We start from the raw sequence: 19814 nt of genomic DNA on the forward strand, positions 1-19814 counted from the left end.
GGGATTCTACACTGAGTAAAATAGTAATGTAAGAATGTGAGAATTTTCTTTTGTGGGAAAACTCCTTTACGTTACTCATTAAGAGTAATGAGAGATTCTAAAATATGTTGTGTGCGGACTTGGTACTGAAAACAAGCCAACCACTTTTGTGCTCACATTGGTATGTCCATCTCAACATTTAGGGTACAGCCACACGTTCAGTTTTTCAGATGCTTTTGAAGCCAAAAGCAGGTGTGGATCATAATGGATGAGGATTTATCATTACAAAGTGCCACTTCTCCTTTAATTTCACTTCACTCCTGGTTTGGGCATCAAAAACTGCATCTTAAAAACTGAATGTGTGGACGCACCCTCATGGCTATGGATTCAAGTCACCATATGAATTGGGTAAATATGTTACCTGGAAGATCATGTTATGGTTCCAGTAAAGAACTTGGAAATTAAATTAAAAAATACCTATATACCTACCTATAAAAAATAAACCTCTTAGTGCAAAATTAAGCCATCAAATGCGCTCAGCAGAAAGGTATTAATATTGGATATCTCTGTTTTGTGTCACCTACAAGTACAATATAGACATCATATTGAAAAGGAGACTCCTTTTTAGTATGATACACTGTGGAGGATTTATCACAACTCTGGGGTCTGTTTTTGCATCCTGAAAATTGGCACTCCCTTAACTGAGTCTTAAGGGTTCAAAAATAACACCATCAAATGTTGGAATTATGGAGATGCAGCTTTAGCACCTAGAAAGACAGTGGGAAACAGAGTTTTCAACATTATCGATGAAGGGACAGATTTATCCAGCTGTTTAAAAGAAAGAAGGTTCTTAGTTGCCCATGGCAGCCAATTACAGCTCAGCTTTCATTTGACCAGTACTCACAAATATTTTAAAGGGGAGCTGTAATTGGTTGCCATGGAACATTCTTACTTTTAGACCGCTTGATAAATCTTCGCCAAAGTGTGTCCCACGCCAGCTGAAAGCAGAATGGATAGAGAGTCAGAGCTGACTGTTTGAAAAACAAGTACATGCGAACTTCATGTTTCAATCTTTGTTCTACTTTTTTTTTTTTTTTTTTTAAGGCACCAATGACACTAAGTCACAAAAAGGTTTAGGGGTTAATACTGAGATCTGATCAGAGGCAAATTATACTCGCACCACACATGGAACATATTGGTTTATACAGTTACACATTTAATAAACATTCATCGAATATGTTAAAATTAAAAATAAAATTTTATATAATTTGGAAACATAAGCATCTTATTTTTATACAGACCCCCAGTAAATCTGCACTGCCGGAGGTAAATATCTGGTTAGAGAATAGAAGAGGTGATACTGGAAAGAGACTTGTACATGTAAATTCATTAGTGTTTGGACACATTTAAATTATACACTGAGGGCACAATGACAACACATAAAAAACTAAAATGTTCCCTTTTCCCTGCACCCTCTTTACAGTGGTTTATAGACTGAAACAGACAACATTAAAACAAACCCGGAATGGGCCAGGTAGACTATTACTGTATGGGCCAGTAATCTGAATCCAGGATTCCTGAAAACCCCCTCTAAAAAGATTCATGCAGTCCCTTTATGAATGGCACTTTTTTTTAGATTAAATAGGATGGTCAGATCTTCCAGAATATCTTCTTCTTGTACAGGATATATGCGATCAATACCCATATAGAAGTAGCTACAAGATTCTGGGTAAGGTGCTGTGCATGTGACTGACTGTCCTGCATCTTCCATTTGAACGGGAAATAGTTCTCAAACACTTCATGGCCAACGTAAACCAAGATAGAGTTCATTCCTGAGAAGGAGGATTAAAGATGTTAACGTATGGCAGCAAATCAAGCACATATACAGCTGTACAATCTTTTAGCATCCACAAAATGAGGATGCCTTATAGTGCAAATGTAGCACCATTTACTTTATATAATCTTATTGATACTTTGTGTGTTACCATAAAGCTTTACTTAGAATGCAGTTGGGTAGGTAACCAAGGGCTCTAGTGTGAGATCCAAAAGCAAAAAACTGGAAAAAATTAAATATCTAGTGCACTAATGCTTAGTGGGGGTAAAAGCTGCATAAAAGGGCAAGGGAAATTTATCAGAAGTGTCAGAACAGAACTGTTATCCATGCCAACCAATCAGAGCTCAGCCTTAATGTTCCCTATGGCGGTTTATAAAAGTTAACCTGAGCTATGATTGGTTATCGTGGGCAATTATAATGCTTTTACCTTAGACACTTCTGATAAATCTCGCCCACTGTGTTGGAAGAAAACAGCTAGGGACCTATTTACTTGATCATGAACTAATAGTCCCTTAGCTGCCTTTCCTATTCCAAACACATTTAAGTAGTAGTTGAAATTAAAGGTCTCACCAAATTTAATGCAAAGTAAAAAAAAATCTCCTCATACTATTTTTGAGGAGTATTTTTAGCCATGGATAAGTACAAAATTTACAGTGATGCAAATAAATATTAAGCAGGAATAAAGAGTAGTTTAAGGGACACTATTAGGGACTTTTGGCAAATCCAAACTTATCTTGCAGCATACACTAAACATAAGTACCAACTTACTTATAGACTGATGGGATAAATGAGTACATCAGTATCCCTTGTGCATGCTGGCTACATTCACTCGGTACACTGGGATTACATTTTGCAAAACACTTCAAGCACATCTGGAGATATCTATTCCCAACAGCATAATGTCTTTTACCACAAGACATGGAAAACTTTCACCCAATTCTCTTGCAATGTGTTTAAAAACACAATCCCAAGGCATTGAGTGAGACCATGTTTGAATTGTGTTTAGAAACTCAATGCAAGCGCAGTGGGGAGAGGCTTCTAACAATCTCAGAAATGTTTGCCATAAGGAATTAGCAACACAGACATTGCCGGTAAACTATGCAATACACCTGTTGCTCATTCCCAATCTCAAGAATTTAAATGTAAATGCATACGCTTTCTCGTGAAATGCCTCCAACTGCGCTTTAATTGCGTTTCTAAATGCAATTCAACTATAGCGTTTGAATGTGACCTTATCAGTGGAGTTTACTTTTTTTCCAGCACTGCACCTTCAAGTAAAAAAGCAGGGTTGCGACGTTTCGGTGGCATAGCACCTCTTTCAAGCACAGTGTAACAATCAAACATAGAGGCCAACCTTTCATGTCATTGGTTAATGGTTGAGGTGTGAACATAATTACAATGTACAAAAAACACATGAATATTCCACTGTATTGCATCAATTCCTATATTAGGTGCACCATAAAGGGTTAAGTGTGTGTTATACATATTGTGCAACAAACATTCTTTAAAAACATATATACATCCCACGTATTGGAGTGTGGACCACACCCCCCCTTCCCTACAACTCACTGATAAATTAGAATAACAACAATATCCATGCCTTCCCACGTGGCGTTTTCGTCGCATTTTTAAACGCATCTAAAATGCAAGTGGGAGGGGGAGGTCTGCCTGAAACGCATGCATTTCATTGCAAACGTATATGCATTTTGGCCAAACCCCCTCCCACTTTCGTTTTGGACGCGACGAAAACACCACGTGGGAAGGCGCCCTGAGTGGGTCACCTTTTAACACCTACTAGTGCATGTATACGAACGCCACGTTTTGCTTCTCGCTGGGATGTTTTGCTTCCAGGGTCAGAGTACAACTTCCTGTAGTGGCCTCTGCATTGGAACTACTAATGTGAACCTTTTGCCCTGGGATCTGCGGCTTTGCATTCAATTGAAGTTGTGCTGCTATGGACTACTTTATATACACACAGATATCTATTTTGGTAGCATTGATTTTAATTTTCTTACCCGGGTAGAAAAACGGGCCTCCCATCCAAAACTTTTTGACATCCACCAGAAAATAAATCAACATCAGCAGGAAGAAAGCAAAACAAGCAAGTGTTGTCACATAGGAGATGGACCTATATCAATTAAAAACAACAAAGACCGTCTAAATTGCTATATACTTTAAAGGGTGCGTCCACACGTTTAGTTTTTCAGATGTAGTTTTTGGAGCCAAAAGCAGGTGTGGTTCATAATGGGTTGAGACAAAACATAGGGCTGCTCCTACTTTTACTCCATTCCAGGTTCAGGCATCAAAAACTGAATGTGTGGTCGCACCTAAAAGGACACATAAGCTTTGTACTCTAGGATAGGAGTCTCTATAAAATGAAAAGCTACAATTAACAAGCACCTTGTAGATATAAAGGCCCAAAATGTCCTTCTGTAAGAGTATGGTCAGACGGTGCCTTCTTGGTGAGATTTTAACCCCTTGATGCTCCGCGCCGTAGCTGTACAGCGCAGGGGGGGGGGGGCAGGTGTATGAAGAGGGCTCACAGGCTGAACAGTAATAAACGGTAGAAATCACAGATACAATAGGTATCGCCGCGGCCCAAAACGCCCAATCTATCAAAATATAAAAACGGTTATTGCCGCTGGTGAACCACAGCGGAAAATAGAGCCCAAATGGCTGAAACCGAACGTCAAGGGGTTAAAATCTCACCAAGAACGCACCGCCTGACCATAATAAATTACTAACTAACATTTAGCGGATGTCTGCTTTATGTTAGCATGGTTTTTTATACACCCTCTCATTGTTTTAGGATGTTATAAGAATTAACTTCAGGTGCAATTTACATTTTCATTAAAATCACCGAGACTCAGCTTTCAAGTGACTTCAGAGGCAAAAATAATTGTAAAACCCCATAAATTACCCAATTTTAGAAACTACAGCCCTTTAAGTGTTTCATATAGGTTAAAACAAAATTGAAGTGTAATTGTTTTGGAAAATACATTCACCAAAAAATTACACATTCACAATGGATTAAATTGCAAAATGCACTGCTAAATTTGATGCCCAATTATATGTGGTGGTAAGCTGCTGTATGGGCATATGGCTGGGCATTGAAGGGAAGGAGTAACAGCAGATCTGCATTGTTACATTGTATAGGCTATAAAAGTAGTGTTTCTTTGGTAACACAAGTGAGGGCTTCTTTTTTGCTGAATGTGATACACTGTACAGATACTTCATTTTGGGCCATCTATAGCTCATTGCTGACATTTTATCAACACTTTCAGGGCGCAGGAAAAGAAAATACCGGATATACTTGAGTATAAGCCGACCCCAGTCTAAGCCGAGGCCCCTAATTTTACCACAAAAAACTGGGAAAACCTATTGACTCGAGTATAAGCCGAGGGCGGGAAATGCATTGGTCACAGCCTCCCCAGTATATAGCCATTCAGCCCCCTGGAGTATATAGCCAGCCCCTGCCCCAGTGTAAATAGACAGCCAGCCCCTGCCCCAGTGTATATAGCCTTCCAGCCCCTGCCCCAGTGTATATAGCCTGCCAGCCCCTGCCCCAGTGTATATAGCCTGCCAGCCCCTGCCCCAGTGTATATAGCCTGCCAGCCCCTGCCCCAGTGTATATAGCCTGCCAGCCCCTGCCCCAGTGTATATAGCCTGCCAGCCCCTGCCCCAGTGTATATAGCCTGCCAGCCCCTGCCCCAGTGTATATAGCCTGCCAGCCCCTGCCCCAGTGTAGATAGCCTGCCAGCCCCTGCCCCAGTGTAGATAGCCTGCCAGCCTCTGCCCCAGTGTAGATAGCCTGACAGCCCCTGCCCCAGTGTAGATAGCCTGCCAGCCCCTGCCTCAGTGTAGATAGCCTGCCAGCCCCTGCCTCAGTGTAGATAGCCTGCCGGCACACACAATACCTTTGCCGCAGATGCAGCTGACGTCAGATCATGTGACGTCGCACGGACCTGCCGCTGCCGAACGGATCGCGCAGAACACCTATGGGCGCCGGCGGGAAGGTGAGTATAAGCCAAGTTTGGGTTTTTCGGCACATTTTTTTCCACTGAAAAACTCGGCTTATACTCAAGTATATACGGTAATCAATTTTTGTTTAGGATTTGTAGCACTATTTTATGCCTTTCACCGTGCCTTATATAAAATAATATCTTTATTCTATGGAAATACAATTACTGCAATATTATATATATATATAGAGATATATATATATATATATATATATATATATATTAAAGGGAAAACCGCATTGTAGCCCCATGTATCAGTGTCATTATCTCTCTTATATCCTAGGGTTACACGCATATTGTTTTGTTGTTCCCAGTAGGAATGTTATTCCCTACGCATGGGATGGTACCCTGTTTCCCCTAAAATTAGACATCCCCTGAAAATAAGACCTAGAACAATTTTGTTTAGGCTTAGAAATATAAGGCCTCCCCTGAAAATAAGATCTAGTGGTGGTCATTGCAGCAGCTCCCCCCACCCCATACATTAGTATTAGGAAATCTTTTAGATGTGGCAAAAAATCACTGGTTGGAGTCACAAGAAATACAGCATGAAATTCAGAGTTTGGAAAGTCATAAGGAGGTTAGTGAAGATGATTTTTTGTTCAACAATAAATGTTCTACAAAAAATGAATTCTTGTTCATGGAAAAATAAAATATCCCCTTAAAATAAGACCTAGTGTATCTTAAGGAGCAAAAATTAATATAAGATATTATATAAATATAAGAAAGAGGAGAGAGAGAAGAGAGAGAGAGGAGAGAGAGAGGAGAGAGAGAGAGAGAGATGTTTCATTAATTCCTTGGGCAGCTGGGGGCATTCACTGGACCCCTGGGCTGCCATGGAGCGGACCGGACCCCCCTCAGTGGCACGAGTGGGGTCAGATCCAAGTGAGAAGAGGCAGGAAACCTATTATACACCATGGTCATGCTTGACCATAGCGTGTAAGGGGTTAACACCTGTGATTGGCATGCGCTCTGATCATCAGTGTGATATACAGCTAACACCCACAACTATAATAGTACACCTGTATTATTAAAGTATTTTGTGGTAAGGGGACACAGCCCTTAATAAAGGGGAAGGGTAACCCAGTTGTCATTGTATTCATGAATGGAATAAAAGCAGAACATGATATAATAATAAATCCAAAACACAGCAGACATCATAAGAGATGAGGTGGTTCTATGTAACTGTACAGAATCTAACCATCCAAGATAATATGTTAGGGAACATTTGTTCGGCAGTTTAACGCTTACTTTCTTACCACAAGTTTTTGTTGACTGGAATAAAACCTTCATTACTTGAACATTTAGTCAAAATAGCAGAAATGACACCCTAGAAACCAAAACAAATACAATGTAAATAAAGAAACCAACAAAGTATGATTTTTTACATAATTTCTGCATTTACACAACTACACACTTAATAACATTAATAACGTTACTAATCGAGTTAAAAAAAATACATATATATATTTTCTATATAATGAAATTGCATACACTTTTTGTATCAATGAAACGCACTTTTCATAGTGCCTTTAGACTAAATTGCTAGGCATTGGTGGTAACAATAGCCTGCTCTGCATCTTGTCATTAACACCTGACGTGTTCCTGCATCCCAGTTTTATGTCTGGATGCATCCTCAGAGGTGCTATTCAATTATTAGCATAGTGCAACCCTGTATGGCTTTACACATAACATTTCCCCCCACGGCATTGTAACTGGCTCCCTCATATCCCCATAGAGAATAGTGTGCACATTTCCAAAGTGTAATAAAACTACCTTTTTCCAATAAAAAGAAAAATTAAATGAAAGTTTACCTTTCTCTCTGCAGAGCAGTGTCCTGTGTGGAGTGGTCCTGCCCGCCTTGTGAAACCCATCTGTCATGCGCCTTTTCTGGTTTGAAATGGAAGCATGACAGGAAGGTTTCCTGAGTGTGGAGAAAGAACCCCTGGGTCACAGGACACTGCTCTGCAGAGAGAAAGGTAACTAACTTCACTTTTCTTTTATTGTAAAAAATAGAAATTTGGCAATGTGCACACTATTCTCTATGGGAACGTGGGGGTGCCAAAAAAGGGGCTCTTGATGTCAGTTTCCCTTTAATGCAAGGTGAACAGAGACTTCTGTTCACCTGCCATTCTTTGTTTCCGTTATGCTCTTCTTGTTGGAGAGTGTGACCTGAGCATATGAAAATCTCATACACACATTGGGGGGGAGATTATGAGAGCAAACGCTACCAGTTCCGACCTGTAGACCAGATCAGAAGCCGGCAGAGTTTTCTACTGTAGGCTCCGCTGCTTTTCTGGTGGAGATTATAGTAAATGTGACAGGCCGGGAGTTCATGCCCTTGCCTGCCCCCACACACCCATAAGCGGCATGTGGTCGGAGAATGGCCGAAAATGGCGGGGACAGGGAGATTCATGTGGTTTCTCAGCCAGAAGACTGGCGGAGATGCCATAATCAATATGTCCCTTTGATCTCTGTTGATGACAGTTATTCTCTGTCTCCTGCTAAAGCAAAATTGCAGCAGAAAACTTTTTAGAAAGCAGCCTGATGCTTGTAGAATTACAGTTAGGGTAATTACTAAAATAAATTTGGCTGCAAGTTTATGATGTGATTGGTAGGGATTAGCCACATGTTATTGCTGGAGTATGTGGCAGTGCCCTAAAATTATGCCACTGATGAAAGCCATTTCTAGAATATTAGATGCTGTGGTAATTGGCAACTTTATATTATCCATAAATTAATCTAAACACAGAATTCCTGATAATGAATACATTACTATTTATAATAAAAATGTAATTGCCTACCATGAACACACTCCACGTGAAGAACCGAACAAGCACCTGCTTGTGTTGATTCTTGTAAAACACAAGAATTTTACCAGCCTGTAATATAACACAATGGAACATGTGTAAATAATAGAGTAGGATCTTACATTCATAGACAAAATTATAAATATTGGACTAAAACATTATGAAAATGTAAATGCCTGCTCTTGGGAGGGGGGGGGGGGCATCAAAATAAATTAGAGTATTTACATTACCTGAAGTCCAAGAAATGCCATCACCACTGAATTGATAATTCCTAATATTCCTTCCGGATCATAAGGCACGGTTGTGTTATAGACCACCTGTAAGACAGTACATACAATGTGAGGCAGGCCGCAAAGGATTCTGGAAGATGAAATAAATTCATGTACAAGTGAAGCAATTCTTCACAGAATGAGTGTTTCTTGTCTGTAGAACATAAAGCGCATGTTGCTTATTTTTAGCAGGAAAAATTGCACATCCAATACAGGCAGTCCTCAGGTTACGTACAAGATAGGTTCCTTGGGTTTGTACTTAAATTGAATTTGTATGTAAATCAGAACTGTATATTTTATAATTGTAGTATGAGACAAAAAAAAAAAATTCAAAATTTTTTGCTGTAATGGGACCAAGGATCATCAATAAAACTTTATTATAGACGTCTTACAGCTGATCATTGCAGCCTGGGAGTGAGGTAAATCATCCAGAGAGCTTCACCAGAGATCACAGGGGGCAGAGGGGTCCGTCTGTAACTAGGGGTCATCTATAAGTCCGGTGTCCTTAAGTAGGGGACCGCCTGTATATACTACAAAAACTCATCATACTTTTTTGTCATTGCATTATTTGTCTAAAAAGTAGTGAGAACAATGAAATCAAGTGCCCATAAATAAAACATTGCTTAAAGAGGTATTCTCATTTTTCTAAATTAATGTCATTGTTTGCATGATGAAGATTTATACATTTACCCAATATACGTTCTGTATCAATTCCTCTGGGTTTTCTAGATCTCTGCTTGCTGTCCTTACGTACAAAGCTTCAAACCTGCCTGACTGTGGTCAGATTTCTATAGAATGGCAGCAAGCAAAGATATAGAAAATGGAAAAAAATTGATACAAAAAGTATATTGGAAAATTATAGAACTTTTCATTATACAAACCATAACATTTTTTGCTGAAATGGGAACACTCCTTTAACTCCTTGAGCCTCTGCTATTCAGATGTCCCCTTACAGCCTTTGTTTTTGCCCGGAGGGTGATTTTTATTAAAAAAAAAATCTGTCCAATCCTTGGTCAGTCGGGAGACCACCAAAACGATGGCGGTAAGAGAGTGCCTCCGCTTTTGTTTGATGATTTAGTTTATTACAGATAAACAGTATGTTTGCTGCTACATGTTTCTCATGAGGACGATTTTTGAAATATTACTGTCAATAATTTTATTCAAAGTCTTGTGTCCTCAGAGTAGCTCATTGATTTTTAGGAACTAAAGTAAAACCAAGACAAGACTTATATTAAGCACATTCTAGGGACATGTCATACATATGTTTATTGTATATTTATGAAATTGGGGGGGGGGGGATTAAACAGCTATTTTTACTGTATACATAATGCACAACAAAAACAACCAAATACAGCGTAATTGTCATTGTTTTATGACCAGAATATGAAATAAAATGGGTGTGGTGACTTCTTCTTTTAAACTGTTTACTAAATTTTCATCACAGAGTTTACACTAATGGAATAAAACACAGCACCAACTATCATTAAGTATTGGAAGCCATCTGTCCCCTAAGTGAAGACAGGGATACTGGAGTAGTATTACTCACATTAGAAGATGGATGCTGATAGACATGGTCTTCACCAAGAACTAAGCGGTCAATGTAACCAGCTGCACCTCCTGTACAGTTTGGATATTTTCCAAAGTCACCAATACCTCCCGGTCCAAGATAACCCCTGTAAGACATAAAATTCCAGAATCTGAACTTCAGGCAACACTAAACATGTATTCTATATCTATTAACTTGTTACCAGACACTTGGTCCTAAACAGTGGCGTAACAACAACTGTAGCAGTCGTTGCTACGGGGCCGGTGCCACTTAGGGGCACGGGATGGACGGCAAAACCAAAATATATTGGTGCCCCGCCTGCTGTGCTGAACCCAGAGCTGCCCACCTGTGCCGGCCGCACACTCTCCCACCCAATTAACTCATTCCAGCCAGCCTCCCACATAGTCTCTCCCGCCCCCGTCAGTCTTTATCCCCTCCAGGTGAACAGTGATAAATATGACAAGACTATCTAAATCGTCAGGCAACATCAGGGGTGTTGGAAGAGGCGGCGGTTGTCTTTAGACAACGCAAAAAACTGACTGCATAAACAGATAGGCAGAAAGTTGTATAAGCAAGTTATATAAGCAGACATGTCTCCCTGGACTAAATTAACACATTTATGGGATAAACCATATGGGTGGTGGCACACGTGCCGTTTTGGCTGCATTTGCAAATGCAGACCAAACCGCGCCCACCATGGCGGGCCGCGGCCCGCTCGCATCGGCATTTCTCTGGAAACGCCTGTGATCGGGAACGAGCCGCCGGTGGTTTCCATTAATTTAACGCAAAACACCGGTGGCTTGTTCCCGATCGCAGGCGTTACCATAGAAACGCCGATCCGATCGGGTTGTGGCCCGCCCCGGTGGGTGCGGTTTGGTCTGCGTTTGCAAACGCAGCCAAAACAGCACGTGTGCCACCACCCTATTTGGGGGAAGTACACATGTTAGAGGATATGCAGAGATAGAATCAGAGGGAATTGGAATCTGAAGCAGTTGTATGATGGCTTGATATTGAATTCGTTTTAGCAACTTCAGGAGAAGTTTGGGGTTTAGAGGTCCCCAGGGGCGGACAGGCCATATAATCCGCTCAGAAAATTCCCGGTGGGCCGGTCACCCCCAGTTCCGATAACTTAAACAGAGACATAGCACCACTGCTTTTGTCTGTATAAGTCACTCTTCTATGTAGCGGACAGCAGGGACCAGTGGGAGGTGCAGTCTGTCAGCTAGCCAATGGTCATCCATCATATGCCAGCCCACCGTATTTTATACAGATACTGTACGGATACGGTGTAAGGCTACATTCACACGATGTATGTCCGCCGTACATCGGCACTGCGGAGAGGAGCAGGGGATGAACGCCGCTCACCCCCGCCCCTTTCCATAGGAAGATACAACGCACGTCGCCGTATCACGGGAAAAGATAGGACATATCCTATCTTTTCCCGGGTTACGGAGCGGTACGGTGCCGCACGTGTGCTGCACCGTACCGCTCCCGTACAGGGCTGTGAGCCCATAGAAGTGTATGGGGGACGTATATCGGCCGTACATACGTCTCCCATACATGTGTGTGAATGCAGCCTAATACGTTGCTATACTGTTGCAATATGGCCAGTATTTACTGCCAGAATATAGCCGTATATACAGAACAGGAAAGACCATACGATCGTGTGCATGAGGTCTAAAAGGAGGTGCAAAATAGAACTCATCAGCTGTGCGGGCATACCGCTGTGTGCTGGAGAGGAGGAGGAGGTGGCCCCTCCTCCCTCCATAGCAAACAGCGGCGCACAGCCTCACACCAGTGAAAAGATAGAGCATGTTCTATCTTTTCCTGGTGTGCGGCGCGGAACGGAGCCACACATGTGTGCCACTGTGCCGCCACTGTCGTCCATGGGGACATATATGCGGCTGCATGTAAGTCCCTGCAGATGGCCGTGTGAATGAACCCTTAGGTTACATTCACACGGCAGTATGCCCGCCGTGCACTGGAGAGTAGAAGGAGGTGACCCCTCCCCCCCATAGAAAACAGCAGCGCATGGTTGCAGACACCGGGAAAGATAGAGCATGCTTTATCTTTTCCCCGTGTACGGTGTGGATGGGTGCCACACACCGCTGCCATACCGCCATTGCTGTCTATGGGGATTATATGCGGCCGCATATACATCCTTACAGACGGACGTCTGAATGAGGCCTTATGCTCCACAAGATTAATCATCTAGCATCAAACTCAGGGATTAATCTGGCGCAGCAGAGAACTGTCTGCTTTTACTCCGCACTGGTCTAAAGAACGACACATTGATACTTCTCCCCCAGTATTTCTAAAGTTATATTCTACTACTTGGAAGGGAGTTCCAATCGTTTCCCTTTGGATTATACATGAACAAGACAATGAGAATGTTACTGACACTTACCTACTTGTGTTTTTGCTTCATGTACTGTACTTTGCCAGTTCTTGTTTACTTGCACATTAACCCTGCCTACTAGCAAAAAGCAGCACATATTGTTCACTGGGCCATCTACACAACAATATAGCTGTGGTGAATGAAATGCTTTGCTAACACTGCCTAATGTTGGCTATAAAATGGGGCCATTTTTAAAAATATTTCCAGTGCCACTTTTATTACCCAGCCTGCCCTGCTTTTTTAATGTCTACAGCTTCGGCATGCCGTACAGACACAATGTGGGTCTAAAGAGGTTGTCTTCAGATGGAGATGAAAGTCTATATTAAAAGACAGTCACTGAAGAAGTTTGAAAAGCAGCGAAGCAAATTGATGGCATGCCTTAGAATGGCATAAGCGGGGTACTGCATAGCTGGGCGAGACTGCGTCCAGGGGGATTGTTGGGTGTATGAGAACATAAGTGGAACTGAGTATTTGGCTATAGGACTGCAAATGTTGATGCTATTTACAGTTTTCATAGGGGAAAGGAGAGATGGACGGACTGAGAGAGGGTTGGGAGATGTTTGATGATGCAGTGCCCTGCATCTATATATATTTATTCTAAGTACAGTAAACTGTATTCACAAATAATAAAGAAACTCACGTGGGGCATCCAGGCACAGGAAGTAGGAAAGTCAAACACAGCCAGCCTGCCTCCAAGACTATGACTATTAACCACTGCGGCCAGTAACAGATCACATCTTGCAAAAGGAAACAGGTTCGGTTCTAGAATGTAAAAATAATATTTGCCAGGAATGGGAGGATCAGTAAAGAGGACACAGGGATCATTTAAGACTAATGGGGATTTCTAGTCCCCGACTAATTTTGATACTGATATCCTATCCTTAATCTTGATACCTGGGGCACTGGATCTGGTAACAACTTTGTAAATAATAACTCCAAAGCTGAAACCACTAGATAAGTGATGCTGAGCCGCTGAAGAACACCCATGATTCGCATATCATTCCAGGATACTGAAAAGAAAAAGATTTTACACACACACACAAACATTTTCTATACAAATAATATTTAGATACTGAGGCCGAAGTCTGGTTAAAGCAGACACTAGCTGCTGTGAAGTGCCTGCATTCTGTGGCGCTTCTTGATTTATTCGCTCAGCCTTGTGACATTCTCTTGTTTCATGTTTCCCAAAAAAATCTGAGATATGCAAGTTATGAAAATAAACTCAACTCATCACAACATAATTGGGCTTTTTGTGGAGGGCCCCAAAATATGTTCTCAAAGGTACCATTATTTTAACATAATATACTTAGAAATAATTGGTCAACGGTTTACTTGGTGTGCCTAGAGTTTTTATTACTCCTTACAATTTTGTGTTCCATTTAACCCCCCCCTCCTGTTGTGCACAACATATTGGGGTACATTTACTAAAGGCTGTGTACCAGTTTTCTATCAGACTTTGCATTTTTTTACGTGGTAATTGTATGATGATTTATAAGTAATAAAATAAACTCTTACATGGTCCACGGCAGTAATTTTCATTAATCACAAACAATCCAATAAGGAAAAGTTGAATGCTCCGCCAAAGAACTTTCCAAAACAGTTTCCATTTGGAGTTTCCTTTACGCAGCATGGAAGTCAAGGACAAATGAATGGAGGTTCCCATTATGAAGACAAACCTAGGATTAAAAAAAAAAAAGGTCCAGCTACCAAACTAAAAGACATACAATCCTTTATACATACTTATAGAGAAAGGGGTCACAGTAATGAAACACATTGTACAATTCAAACATGTGACACATGGTGTACATTAAATAAGATATACCAAAAATGCTTACCATGGAAAAACCAGATCAGCTATTGTGAGACCTAAAATTAAATAAAAAAGTACATAATGTATGCATTTATTGGACTAATATGGGTCTAGCTAAATAATTAACCAATGCCCAATCCTGCAACTGTGTTCCCATAACCCGGATTAGCGCAGTGTGTGTCTCATTTACCAATATTTCATGTAGACTTTGCTAAGGACCGGGACCTCATTTTGTAATTAATCAAATGTTTAAAAACCCAAGGAAACTTACCATTCCAACTCTGATGCTTGAAGAACCAGTAACCTCCTCCACCATAATTTACAAACACCATGATTATAAGAGAAAGCCTACACACAAAAAGATAGCTACATGTGTTAAAAGCTTTTTATTCACTTAATTAAAACAATAATTTCATTGAAATAAAACTATAGAACCTAGACAGGGATGAACTTAGATAACCAAATCCATGTATGCTCCTAAAGGGCACATCTTGTATTGTAAGGGAACCTCCCACACAGTTAAGTGACCCTATACACAGCACTTAAAATAGCACAAAATTGCTACAGACACAAAAGTGACTCCATTAGATCAGTTTTGTCACAAATTAACCTACTGTGGCCGAGAGGTCCAGGCAATGTTCATGTCCACAATTGCTTTTTAACTATTCTCTACATTATGTGGATTTAGAAATATGCATTGGTAAACTTTACCTGGCTCCCTGCCAGCTTGCGCTCCCAAGTCCGGGGCGTGCGCTTTTGAAATGGTAACTGTGATGAACCTCTACCATTTAGTTCAATCATGGAGTTTACCTGCCCTAGCACATAAACCTACCCACCAATACAGGATGGCGTCTATATGCGAGAATCTACTCCGCTAGCACCCGATTCTGTCAGGGAAACCAAACGAATCAGAGTCCCTGACCCTACACAGCAGAAATGCACAGCCCAGGGGGCGCACAACCGCATTATGTACCCCCTACCACTTAGGTGCCTATCTATTGCACAGAACCACGCTACCCCTCGATAAATTCCCACCCGCATTCCATACACTTATCACAGCTGCCGCCACTCGCAATTATACCAGGACCGCACAAACATACCCGGATACACACTCTTCTTGGTGCCGTACACTTCACCTGGACACACACTGCTAACTGCTAGCACACAGACAACTACAGGGTGAGGCGGCGAAGCTGTAATTCACCTCTCCAGAGTTATGGGAATCTATAGATTCTATAGGATAACTTATTAAATGACAATTTAATATGCAAAAAGGCACAATGCTTATAGGTTACAAAATGATGAAATAAACAGACAGACATAAAAGCAATCCCCGAAGAACCAATGAAATCCTGGACAGCTCTACGAAACTTATTGCATCTCCTTGAAACTGACAATGATTAAATTCTGCTATGCTCTTTTGAATAACCACCTACTACGCCCCCCTTTGTCATGTGAGAGGAGCGTGGCTACACCTCGATCAAGGTGGAAAGTTGGGGACATATTTTTTTATTATGTCATATCTTCTTCCATGGGTCTCCTGAGTAAAAGATATGCCCAGCACATTACCCAGCATGAATTAACACATCTGACAATCCCAAACACCATTATGAAATGTTGGGGCTATTTTCTAATGACCATTTTCTTGGCTCCCCGACTCCGAAATCCATGGCACTCGATACCCCAGGAATAAGTTATGACCAGGTTAGATTCTAAGTATCATTTTGCCATATTATTCGGCAGCCATTTTAAGGGACATGACAAACACACACACACGGGAAGATACCAGAAAGTGTGCATCAATTAACACTTGCTATTTATGGGACGGAAGTAAAACAGGAAGGAACAGGATGGGGGGGGGGGGATGTTTGCCAAGGGACTAGGTGTTGAGAAGTGATTTAGTCTCTAACTGGGGGAGAGGGTGCATCATAACCCATATTTCGTCACATTGCACATGTCAGAGTTACAAGGCCCACCGTGCAAGTGCGAGCTTTGCTTGTGTGATGAGCCTACATCATGAGTGGGAGGGTGAACAGAGGGAGGATGTGGTACGGGGTTTTGTAGAAATAATAATGAATGGGGGATGAGCGTCTCAAGGATTCAAATGGGGAGGCGCCCAATAACATTTCAAAAGCTCACCCCCTGGACTTAGCAGCCCAAGCTGGCAGGGAGCCAGGTAAAATTTACCAGTACATATTTCTAAAACCAAGTAATGTAGAGAATAGCTAAAACATGTTAAACATGTTTGCTATGTACTGTACAGCCTCTACTGGAACATCTCAACAGAGAAAAAGAGCCCTCCTAATATTTCCATGAAGAAAAAAATGCATAGCAAATACTTACCCTCTAAAAGTGTCAAGTGATCGGAGTCTTTGGGGAGCAGCATTCCAGGTAGCAAAATGTGGATCCTGGCTGCCTAGATCAGCCCTAGGGGAACCAAGCTCCTATAAACCAGAACACACAAAGTAAAATTGCTAATTCTATTGGTTAAAGAAAATCTACCACCAAAATGTAAAAATATTGATGGCATATGGGGTTTATAAAACTTAGACTGAGAAATTTTAAACCCTGTACAGAAAATGAAGAGAACTGATAGCAAAGATCCAATTATTAACTCACAGAATTAATAAGTCGATCGGTTTCAACAGGGTTCATCCGCTTGCATAGCCAATTCTGCACAGTATTCAGTCTGAAAAGATAGATAAAATATTGAGTTACTGGTAAATACTCATAAAAAATCCTATAAACTCATAATTGCCTTAAAGGTAGTAAACATGTGTGAACATATATTAATAACCAATGACAATGGGGCTTATTCACTAAGGGTCCGCGGATCAAATTTCCGTCGGACTGTTCATGGTAATCTGGATTTGCGGCGCTAGGGCAGGTATTTAGAAGGGGATTGTGTCGCACTCGATTTTGGCGCAGTAGAAACCGGGGGGGAGGGCCATCGGATCCAACTGATGCGGACTGAGCGGTGAATTTAAGATTAAAATCAATGCACTTACCTACATCGGTGAACTCTGGTGGACCTGAGCGGGGAAGCGACACAAGCAGGGTCGGGCGCACAGTGCATTATACACGGACAATGCACTTTCTGAAACTCCTCCGGACAGGTAAGTAAATATGTAATTTAAAGAGATCTACTAATGTTAGGTTGTCCAAACTTGTATGCTGGTCGTTTGGGAAAGTCGCTGCCCCCGTTTTTCGCATGCCCCCTCTCTCTGAAGATAGAGGGGGCGTGCATATGCTTTGCTTGATCCAACTCAAACACTCTAAATAGTATAATTTTTAATACACTTATAAATAACCCTGCCAAGTCAGGTAAAATAGAGTACTGAAGATTTGGCAGGTCTACGATGAATGAATTTGTTTAGTGTGTACCTGCAGGACATGTTCATAGTCTGTATGGGCCTGTCTAGTAAATAAGGTGCTCTTGACAGCCATCATGTCTTTAGCAGTACTGTTATTTTTTTGTCCTGGACTGAAAAAGGGCAGATCCTTAGTCTTTCTGGCACAGAGTAAATCCTGCCCAAAGTTGGTGTTCATGGGAAAGTGTGTTACCCCAATTTTTACCAACCAGATGTAGATGTAACAAGTAAACTAAATGGAAAAAAACAGAGGGAGCACCATGTTGAGTTGGAACCTTCATACTGTAAAGTGTACGAGTACAGGCATACACTGCAGGTACTACAGCTAGTTATTATTTTATACTAGATTAGTGACGGCAAACCTTTTAGACGCTGAGTGCTCAAACTACAATCAAAACCCACATATTTTTCGCAAAGTGCCGATGCGACAAATTAAGCAGTAACTTATTACTCCCTGCTCTGTCACATGTTTAAATTGTATAGGCAGCTGAGTACACCAATACAGTAGAAAAAAGGGGAAGAAGTTTGGATTACCATTGTAGCTTCATTCTAGGGTCCTGGGCTGCCTCGGACTGCAAGAGGCCCTGAGTCCTGTCTGGCGCAAGGGTAATGGCGCGCGTGCCCATAGAGAGGGCTCTAAGTACCAACTGTGGCACCCGTGCCATAGGTTCGCCACCACTGTATGTGTGCACTACATGAGTACAAGCATACACTGCATTATTACTATTATATACTGTATGTGTGCATTACATGAGTACAGACACACTATATTATAATTATATACTTTTTACTGTTTATTACGTTTTATATCAGTTTTAGGGAAAGGGGGGGGGGTGTTTTAAATTATTATTTTTTTAATTTACTTTTTTTGACCCTCTAGGGTACTTTAATCGTTTAAACTAATTGTTCCTACAATATACGGCAATACTGCTGAATTGCCGTATATTGCACTTATACATAGTATTCATTATCAAATCTTCAGAAGCCATGCAGCCTCAGGTCTTACAGACTTGAGACTGGCATGGCAACTGATCGCCGTTCCCTGATGACATCTCGGGGAGTGACGATTGTAATAAAGATGGCGGCATCCATACGCTGCCATCTTTTAAAAGCTGCCAGCAGCATAGAATGAGTTCATACTCACGTTTGGTGCTAGCAGTTAGGTGAGGGCAGTGTACCATCAGTATATCCAATGGTAAATGTCCTTTAATTTAAGACGGGAGGACAGGGATGTGGTTACTAAGATGCATCTAAAGCGGCAAGATGGAGACATTCAAATGGCTTCGCTCTGTCACAACACCTAGACAAACTCCATAACTCAACACATATGGATACAGAAAATGTGTATTTAAAAGAGGAAAAAAAAAGACATGCTAAACAGCTACCCACCACAAAAATTATATTTATATAAACCACTAAATATAAACATAGGATGGGTTTAAAAGGTTTAACAGGTTTCATTTGTGCAACAAAATTAATAATGGTTTGCCCAGCTGCATAAAACAGGAAGAATAAAAGCTGATCTCTGTATTTTTCAGAATCAAAATTTCCTGTTTTATTGCAAACTCATCTAATTCAGTAACATCTATAGTACATTTATATTATATGAACACGACCAATATATATCATGAACATGATTTATTTATATTAATCAGTGTCATTTTCAACTGCTTAAAAACTACCAGCTTTACACATTTATGTTACACATTACCTTTCACAAGGAAGCATCAGTCAGCATAGCTACTAATCTGCCATGACCAACAAAGTCTGTATGTTTT

The 19814-nt window shown here is 41.1% G+C and overlaps 1 protein-coding gene across 3 annotated transcripts in view; it reads right to left on the reverse strand.

Annotated features, from left to right (window-relative positions):
* Positions 1-1174: 1174 nt before the first annotated feature.
* Positions 1175-19814, reverse strand: part of HGSNAT (heparan-alpha-glucosaminide N-acetyltransferase) — a 39967-nt gene continuing 21327 nt past the window's right edge. For 2 of the 3 annotated variants that reach the window (XM_072114319.1, XM_072114312.1), the window contains exons 6-18: positions 17285-17354; positions 17009-17109; positions 14937-15013; positions 14691-14721; positions 14371-14531; positions 13750-13865; positions 13496-13617; positions 10458-10584; positions 8873-8959; positions 8637-8714; positions 7092-7162; positions 3829-3941; positions 1175-1811 (exon numbers count right to left, since the gene is read on the reverse strand). In XM_072114319.1, the coding sequence (XP_071970420.1) occupies positions 1630-1811; positions 3829-3941; positions 7092-7162; positions 8637-8714; positions 8873-8959; positions 10458-10584; positions 13496-13617; positions 13750-13865; positions 14371-14531; positions 14691-14721; positions 14937-15013; positions 17009-17109; positions 17285-17354 (1336 nt within the window). In that variant the 3' untranslated portion in view covers positions 1175-1629. Of the gene's footprint in view, positions 1812-3828; positions 3942-7083; positions 7163-8636; positions 8715-8872; positions 8960-10457; positions 10585-13495; positions 13618-13749; positions 13866-14370; positions 14532-14690; positions 14722-14936; positions 15014-17008; positions 17110-17284; positions 17355-19814 lie in introns of those variants that run through there. The other variant, XM_072114327.1, reaches the window with a different exon arrangement.

The sequence above is a fragment of the Engystomops pustulosus genome, chromosome 1 (assembly GCF_040894005.1).
Source record: "Engystomops pustulosus chromosome 1, aEngPut4.maternal, whole genome shotgun sequence".
NCBI classification, from domain to species: domain Eukaryota; kingdom Metazoa; phylum Chordata; class Amphibia; order Anura; family Leptodactylidae; genus Engystomops; species Engystomops pustulosus.